This window comes from Adelges cooleyi, unplaced genomic scaffold (genome assembly GCF_023614345.1).
Source record: "Adelges cooleyi isolate 19-005CV unplaced genomic scaffold, UGA_ACOO_1.1 ACOO_flye_CR_arks_rails_tigmint_CR_PRNA_21, whole genome shotgun sequence".
NCBI classification, from domain to species: Eukaryota; Metazoa; Arthropoda; class Insecta; order Hemiptera; family Adelgidae; genus Adelges; species Adelges cooleyi.
In genome coordinates, this window is record NW_026095871.1 from 5,582,285 (window position 1) to 5,592,254 (window position 9,970).

The 9,970-nt window shown below is 32.0% G+C and overlaps 1 protein-coding gene across 1 annotated transcript; it reads left to right on the forward strand.

The window, feature by feature from the left end:
• Positions 1 to 237: 237 nt before the first annotated feature.
• Positions 238 to 1,959, forward strand: LOC126834566 (uncharacterized). Its single transcript, XM_050566591.1, has 2 exons — positions 238 to 374; positions 1,249 to 1,959. Exon 2 carries the CDS (start codon positions 1,269 to 1,271, stop codon positions 1,782 to 1,784), a length of 516 nt encoding a protein of 171 aa, XP_050422548.1. The 5' UTR covers positions 238 to 374; positions 1,249 to 1,268; the 3' UTR covers positions 1,785 to 1,959.
• The last annotated feature ends 8,011 nt before the right edge of the window (positions 1,960 to 9,970 follow it).

The following is a 9,970-nucleotide window of genomic DNA, read 5'->3' on the forward strand; positions in this document are numbered from 1 at the left end:
AACAGAGGGGCTGGTTTATCACAAAAATAAAAACACATCGTCGCAGGTAAATACAATCACGTATCCGACAGTGATAAAGACTAAGGGGTTGTATAGGCAACAATCAATGAACCATAGTGCTATGTCGCCAACGAAAATTCAACGGAGCTTCCCGTGTGTTTTAATCAGCTAGAGCACATGTTTGGTTTTAAGCACAAAGTCTCAATTTAATGAAAGCATATTAAATAATACAATATCGAACCTTATCTGCAGTTACGGTGCCGTTTGGCCGTTTGATATACCTACAAATACAGTTGGCGACGGACCAATATGTTAGGTATACTCTTTTCACCGACGTGACGTTTGTTCGACAGCTTTCCATGCTTATTATCAAGGTATGTAAAACTATATTAAAAAATATAAAATATCAATGTAATAGTTTATTTATACCCAAAGGGCCAATGAGTATAGTTATTAAAGTCTTACAAAAGATTATACAGCAACAACTTAGGTATTAGATAATATACAAATAAAATATACAAATAGAGAGAATAAAAATAAATATATATATCTATATAACAAATACATGTAAGGCTTTAAGTGCCATTTTTCAGCCAAAAAATGTGTATGTTCCAACGCCAATGTAACGCAATAAGGCAGAAATTTCCATTTCTTACAACCTTTTTTGATTCCACTCAATGATTCCATACACGCATCTAAAATGCGATACACCGGACTATATTTAGATTATATAATAATATGTAATAATAATTATAATACTGATATAATAATGAATGTTTTCAACAGAAGCACATTAGACAACAAAATGCAATAATGCAATAAAACTGACTAAGTCTAAAATTTGAGAAAATGAGTTTATGTCATATCTAGATTAAAAAAACTTTTACTGTGTTAAGGGTAAAACGATATAAGTCAACTAACGATTTTAAATAGGTCGAATAGTTTAAGTTGGCATAATTAAATTAAATCAATTAATTTTTTGAATACTATTCTATCGTTCGTATTTCTATTGTATAATAATTTGTTGTTTTTCAAAGTTTATGGAAAAAATTAATCCGCGTTTCAAATAATAACAAAAAAAAAAAATGATTTGCTTTTGAGTTTTTATTTTTGAACACTGAAAATTCCAAAATTTTAGACTTGGCCAGTTTTCCATGAGCACCATCGCGCGATGAATTAACCATAATATTGTAATATTACATTAATATGAACAATACTAATACTAGTAATGATGAATGTTTTCAACAGAAGTACATAAGACGTTTACGATGAGTGGCCAAATAGTGTTCTCACACAACATCGGACATCCGATAGCCGATTTAGCACTGTACAGGGAAATAATCGACGGTATAAGATCTAATGGACATTTCGACGTGGTGCACGAACCGATAACAACTTGGAAGAACACAACGATCGTGGAACGTTTCAACAACGACAAATGGGTTAGCCAGAACGACGTCGATTATGCGTTCGGAATAGAATTGAAAAAATCCAAATATCATTCCTCTTTGGGGGCCAGGCATTGTTTTGTGTTGTTTCCAAAAAATCCAAACACCCATCGAGTGATCAGCGTGTTACACGCTAAAGGACTCAACTGCGACACCGTGGACTTTGCCGAGGAACTAGAGAAATTTCAAAAAGCTTTTCCCGAGACGTTCAGTTTGGTCAGGCCTGACGATGCAACGAGGTACGGCCAATATTATCTCTCCGAGGATGACTACTACTCGGACAACAATAATTTCGACAGTCCTGTTGGATTCGCCTCGTGCAGCTTAAGCGATTGACGGTAATATTTTGGTAAACCAAATACATATTGTACCTATAGGTGGTACTCGTCATTTGACTTGACTCAAATATACATACTATAACACTATATGTCGGCTGTTTGACATATTTTACTTCATTCCAATGTATACTATGCCAATGAATAAAATTGGTTTTTGTTTCTCTTTACAATTATTTAATTTAACAAAATGTCTAAATTCCTTTCAACGCTGTCAACGTGGCCTTTTGAGAGTCAGCTGTGCATAATTCTTTATTTAACTAAAAAGCTTTTGTTACGGATAATATTACCGTTACTACACCATTCCTCTCGTCTAGACTCTAAAAAGCTTTTAACGTTAGATATAATTATTGTTTGAAACGTGCATTAGTTAATCATTTTATCAGGGCATTCTCGAATTAGTAACAAAATTAAATATTACATAAAGTTCAAAAGTTAACGAGACGACATTATAATACATTTAAGGCGAGCAAGTCACTTTTAATACACCGATCAGCAACGAGAGGAGACATTGCCGTTCATTAATCATATGTAAAACATTGCCAACTCTAAACATGTTGTATACAGTATTTTAATGTTAACGTTACTATCGTAGGCCAGTAGGTTTGTTTAATGGATAAATTAAAAAGTATTCAAATACCGATTAAGAACGCAAACGCGCATAATCGTTTCTTGCTTTATTATTTTAACCGACCAGAGTAAAAATTATTATTAACGTTGCATTATGTCGTTATAACATTTTAAGAAGAATATTAAAGCGGACTAATAAACCACCCGAATAAGTATACAAGAGAATATTCGCTTATGTCGTCCAATTCAGTTATTATAGTCCTAATAAAAAATTAATGTTATGTAAATGTAACGGACGGGTTAATATAGAAATAACTGTTTCATTTAAAAAAAATAAAAATCAATCGAACATAATAACGATTAAACGGTATCAAAATAATACGACCTTTGATTTTTTGCCATCAAAAAATATGGACAACTCGCTCGAAGACAATGCGATTTAATAATAGCATCAACAAGCAAAATGGGTGTTGTATTCAATAGAGTCACAATATCGATTAACCTTTGGACTGGACTTTGTGTTTAACTAAATAAGAGTAGTATTAACATTTGTGATAGAATACACATACTACGACCAGAGTATGATGTAAGTAGTGCATTATAAGAATGCATATGTTTATTCTGTATATGCATTCTAGTGAAAACATATTATGACAATTAATTTACTTATTGAAATAGTTATAACAGAAAAACGACAATTTAAATAAAACGTTTCCACTGCGCAGTTTGACAAATAATAAGCTCAAATTTGTTGGCATAAGAAGACAACCCACTTGAAGACAATACCATTTTAATGGCGTCAACAAGCCGAACAGGTGTAAAGAGGAAATGTTTAATTTTATAACACACAAATAATTTAATACAACACGGCCTTAAGCTCAAATATATTATTATTGTTGTGTTTAATAGTCAAAATATTGACTAACCTTTGGGCTAGAAGTTTTATTTATACATTTTAGATTGATCTAGATCAAACATTGGCCGACACTATTAATCGAAGCCCGTTCGTTTGAAAAGTAATAAAAAAAAAATTATTTGTATAATACCTAACATATTGTTAATGTGAAAAAAAATTATAGTTGAGATTATGTTAGATACTCTTTACTATAATTATTATTTGTCCAATAGCGTATGTCAATCTTTCATACTATTGCAACAATAATAATATGTTTTTCTTATTTCTAATTTAATTTTAGTTACCTATATCTTATGATAAGTCAACGGTAAATAGGTACAAACAGTTATTATACACAATGTTATTATTTGTCGAGTGACGCATGTCAAACTTTCACATACTATTACAATCATATGCTGTGTTTATTTCAGTTGTACGTTTAGTATATAATGTATACTAGACTAACATATTATATAATATAGTATGCTGTATGACAATACATTTACTTATTGAAATAATAATTGTTATAACGCATAATATCAACACACAAACAATAATTCAAATGTAACGCCGAATACCTGCCTATATAATTAACTAAAAATAGAAAGTTTTCGTGTAGACGCTTTGATTTAACTTTTGACGTCCAATTAGTTGTAATAAAAATTAGCCGTTATTTCTCATTTGTGTTTTATTATTTCAATTTTGTCGCATCATAGCTTTTTCCAAAAGGACTTAATACAGAATAATTTATATTCCGCCTGTTAATTTTATAGCGAAACAGTAAATTTATGCCATTTTTAGATACATTTTTTTTTTTTTTTTGAAAATTATGATAGGTGATTTTAGTCTTTTATTAAGAATTCGCATAGTTTGTTTGTGATTGCAACGGTCTAACGGTTAATTAATAATTAAAAACAAAATAATAAATGGTTATGATAAAACAAACATTATACACTTTTACGGGGTCGCAGTGCGAAATCATATCATAAAACTGTTCGTTAAAATTTAATTGGCATTTCGAAATATTATGTAGAATATAAAAAACCAAACGCTGTTATAACAATAAAACAACAAAATATTATTATTACATCGTTATTATACCTTGCTATCGGCCTAAAATATCTAAATCTAACGAATTCAAATAATTTATGTGTGCATCCAAATGGAAATTAAAATTGTAGCAGGTATATGAAGATGCGGATATTTCAATTTCATACAAGTTTTTAGCTGACCAAACGTTTGCAGGACTTGGGCGAGAATGCATGCAGCAAACCGTTCATGACATCAAGCGCCACAATCTATGTTTGTGTAATGGTATCCTAACGTTATCTCCGTTATTCCTTGGCACTTTATTTTTGGTTTTTTCTAAAACTGAAATATTTTACATTTTTTTTGCTCCCTTAATTGCATATATACCCATATCGCATGTTACACTTAAGTTGCCGGAAAACTTTTTTAATTAAACGCTTTTTTTGCAAACAACATAAATGTGTACTGCGAACCTAACATTTTTTGTACTTACATATAATTTATTACAGTAACAGAGCTTATATTATTATTATGAAAACGCGAGTAGAAAAAATTAAAAAAAAAAAAGAAAGAACGTACACTCCAAATGACTATATCGAACAGTTCACTTGAACTAAATAGATTAAACGAACTGATACGAAAAGTGAACTTGCCACTTTTGATCGAGTAAGTAATAATAATAGGCGACTAGAAGGTTTAAACGAAATTATAACGACAACCTAGTCGTTCGTTACCAGAAAAAGGTCTACTTATGTTTTAACGGCTTTTATCGTGAAACATAATATCTGTTACACGACCGCCATAACAATAACGTGCAATTTAATATGTTTGTGAAAAAAATTAAAGTTTATAATTACATATTATGTAGCCCTTTTTAGCCAATGAGGATTGATGATGAAAATTCTCAAAATATTCACATCAGTCTTACTTTAGTCGGATCACCCTCCATATATGACTCATCACGTCAGTGTATTTCATATTTTTGATATTTTTTTCCTTCCAAAATTTCCTCCCCCCTCCACCGTGTTTTAGTTTGGCAATCTTCGTTAACTATGCGTGTAGTTATATATATATATAGTTAGTTACCTTTCGTCAAATCAGCACGATGCAAACAATACTATATTATTATATTCGTGGAACGACCCTGCTTTTGGGGCTGTAAATAATTACCGAACAGTGTAACGACGGTTCGGGTGGGTGGGTGGGTTGTGTGTACAACAGTGGTGTAATATACTTGAAAGGGTGGTGATAGTAGTGCAGTAGCTGTTGTGTGTATACCTATATTGTGTTTGTATGCAACTCGGAAGCCCCTGACGGAATGGCTAAAAAAACAAACAGAGAGAAGCCGGCGAATGTTTGTGGCACGATTTATTATACACGCACAAATACAAAAAAAAAACGCAACTCAGTATAAAGTCCGGTATTTATATATTTGATTTTCAACACAAAACAAACAAAATCTAAAAAATTGAATAAAAAAAAAACGTTTATTGGTCAGTTTTTTTCATGAATTTGCGGTAAGCGTTCGTGTACACACAGTTATTCAAATTTCCCGTCACGGTATTTATTTATTTTTTTTTTTATAAAATAATTGCTTAAGCTGATGAAAAAAAGTTTCAAATAAAATCCTTCAATTTTAAACGATTAAAAAATTGAATTTCCTATACGGATGGATATTATTATTGATTAAATTTGTCTTTAAAATAAAAATACAGCAACATATCTATTACAGTTACCACAATGAAAATTGAATAACTCAAAAAGTATTTATTCAAAACCTGTTATCGACCAGACATTGTTTGCATTGCATCATTGTGCTGTAGGTACTTAAACTATGTATGTTGCTGATTGACTTTTAACAAATATCCTTTTAAAATAATATTTATGCACTAAAAAATTAAATCTAATTTTATATCGTTATAACATATAATAAGGATTTTACTAGCTTCTTATTTTAGCTTACATTATTATTTCAATGAAATTTTATTTTTATTTTTTTTCAATTACATGTTTTGTAATGTATTTTAGTGAAAACATATTATGACAATTTATTTAATTATTACAATAGTTATAACATATTATTATATTAACAGACAAATAATAATAGTTTAAATTTAACGTTTCTACTACAACGTTTGACAAATAATAAGCTCAAATTTGTTGACATAAGTAATGAAAACATCCCACTCGAAGACAACACGATTTGTAATGGCATCAACAAACAACGACGGTTTTGTAATGAAATATACTTAAACGTTTTTGGGTTATAGTTTTGCGTTTGATGACAATTAACCATACCTATTATTATATATATTATCTTCTACAGGGTCGCGCTAAAATCTTGCCATTAAATACGGTTCGTTTCACAAACGTAATGGACCGATCAAAGGGAAATGACTATTAATATTTCGTCGTTAAACAGGTAGAAGACACTTAACGTTTGAGCAGGTTCGTTAAACGTTCCACAAACGTTCTGGTGCAGCCCTCCCTGGCAATGGAGCTGCAATGATGATATGGGCAACATTAAAACAAACTCGGCCATTATTAATTCACTACCTCCGGATGATAATATAACCGCAAATTCACCTGTTTCTATTATATATATATAAATATAGGTGGTAGGCACTATACCTACACTGATCCATTATCGAGATTTATAAGCCCTATATATATATATATATATATATATATATATATATATATACACGGTCTGATGCGCTTAAACACCTTAAGACCCCACCACGGTGGTCGTCATCGCATCGGGCCACCTAACCGTTTCCATTTGGTACGGCCATAAAACCGTTTACTGCTTTCTGCGGATTAAGAGACGAGTGCGCGTTTACCGTTTAATTGGATCGGCCGTCTTTGTCTGAGCACTACCATACTTACTTACTTACTTACTTACGTTTCGCCTCCAAGTCGCCGTCGTCGATTCCTCTGTAAATTAATCGCACGATATATTCACACACTAATCCCCCCTGCACCCCCCTGTGCCCCCCACAGGCAGCCCTCGTCCTTATTGTACGGTGTGCGCGACGGGTCTTTATCCTGAGCTCGTTTCAAGTAATTACACATTTCGATTTCCAAACGCAAAACTGTCTTGATTAAAAACAACAGTCGCTACTATCCAAATATCACTACACTGTGTTATTATACCGGCTCTTGACGCACTTGGCAAAATTAAATTCCCCCCTCCCCCCCACGAAGAAGGGCAAAGCCGTCGTCTGATCGCCAACCGTCGTCATTCGTCCGGGAAATCCCATCTCCTTGCCCCTCTCCTCGCCTCCTCTTTGGGCCACAAAAGCGTCACAAGCCAATAAATCGGCAGAGTGTCTTGTAAGAGGTTGGGGGAGGGCGGGAATGGTCAAATTGACCACCAAGTCAAATTTTCGATTAAAAACCCCTAAGGTTTGAACAAACAATATGATAATAATAATCACAATACTTAATTATTAAATCACCTCATGTACAGTTTATCAACGCCATAATAGAATTATGACTCATCAAATATACTATTCCGTCAATAAACAGCTAAAAAACGTATGTACAAGGTGATCCATTAAAAGTAGACACTTACTATTTTGGACAAAAATACTGTATTTTTTTAATGTAGAATTAATGTATTCAATAATATTAAAATTTTTTTTTTACCTTTTCTTGGAAAATTCTAGAGTCTTATTAACTTTTGAATCCTAAACGGTAATGCGTATAATATTTGTATTAACAATAATTTAATCTTAAGCTAAACTAGGGGGCGTGTATTTGGAAAACGGTTTTTCATCACAACAACCAGCTGAAACGTCTATGTACTAAAACGACACAAGCAAGAAATGCAAACGATTAAAATCAATCAAGTTATATCTATTTTTTGATAAAAATTGTAATGGATGTAAAACTATTTTCAACAGATTAAATCTATACAACAAACCTATTCAACTGAAACTATATCTTATTTCTTATCCACCATAAGTATGTGTATATTTAAAATAATATGTTTTATCCAGTACCTTCGTCTACAGTGCAGATTCCACAGGTTCGATTGTGTGTAACAAATTAAAAACGCCTAATTTGTAGTGCCATGTGACGTCAGGGGAGACAAACCGGGCCAGGTTATGTAATGCGATAAAAGTAATAATATACTGTGTACGCGAAGCTCTACCAGGCGCGCTATAGTATTTATTAGAAAATATGAAATAACAAAAACAAAAAAAACACCTACCTACCTATATGTTCACCCTCTGTATTGTATTATTTAAAAAAAGAAAACGTGTAATATGAATATTCGAAGGGAACCAACGTGTGTACATATACATTGACCCTGGACGGGAAACCAAAACGGTTGTATTATTACATATGTGGTTTGGCCAGGTGCCTTGAATCATGTTGGGTTGCTGTGGAAACGAAAGTTGTTTTCTTTTCCCAACATTGCACAGGACAAAATAGTAGTATATCACCTTTTTAATTGATAAATCTACTTGAAATGAACAACATTCTAGAATATTAGAGACAATATGTGAATATTGTAATGTGAGTTTTCTGTCTAATTTATGTAAAACAACGTATGGGCGTAAGTGTCTCCAAAAGGAATACCTACTAAATTGGAATGATCTTAAACTTATCAGCCTGTATGGAATACACCAAAAGTGCGAATTTACCGAGAGGCGAAAAAGTGAATAAATCGAACGCCGTTTATCATTGCGAAAATATCAAATTTACTCGGTTGTGTGTTGTAAACAAGTGATGTTTGCGCGCGCGAGAAACGTTCATTCGGTTGCACCCGAGGCCATAAATCAACACGTTAACTATAATTTCAAAGTAAATAAATGATTTTCCATCTAGATGATGTTTCTCGCCGTTTTCCGTTTCTCGTTTGTATTATTAGTATTTTCGGTTCAAACCGCTTAAGTATAATATATAAACTATATTATTTTCTATATAGATATAGAGAACGGCGCCAGGCGCCATCTGATACTAATATAATATCTTATACCGCATCATACTACGGATGATTATCGACTTCCTAAGTGAAATGACTAAATCCGTCACCCAAAAATCATAGGCACATAAATTACAATAAAATAATGAAATAGCATCCGGATTTATGGCAGATGTTAAACAACATTATAGCTCAAAGACTACAAATTAAAAAAACATACAGTGTAGTAATTAGTACATTAATGATATAAACTAAATGATAAAGTAAAGTACAGTAAAGAAATAAAATAATAAAATATTTAAATAAACCCTTTGTTACAAAAATAGTGCTCTACTGCTTAAGCCAATTTTATTAGAAATGTTACCATCATCAGCGCTCACAACAGACAGATGAAGTTAATACAATATTACACAGTAAATTTGATTAACTACAATTATTCTTCAAGTTACTATTTTTTATCCAATCGGCCATAGGTAGTTTAGCAAATTTAGTAGATTAAGCGAATTAACCTGAATTGATCTCAACTCCAATCACATTGTTATGCCAGTGTAAATCTACAAGCTTTTATCTAATTGTCAACACATATTTGGAATTTTAACTGTTAATCGTTTGTGTTGACCTTTTTTTTTTTTTGAGCCTGGGTTAAGACCTGAGACACCTAATGTTTAACTCCTTGTATTATTTTGAATTCTTTAATAACTGCTCCATGTTCCCCTATATTATAGTACATTATAGACTCATTCTCTATTGTTTCTGA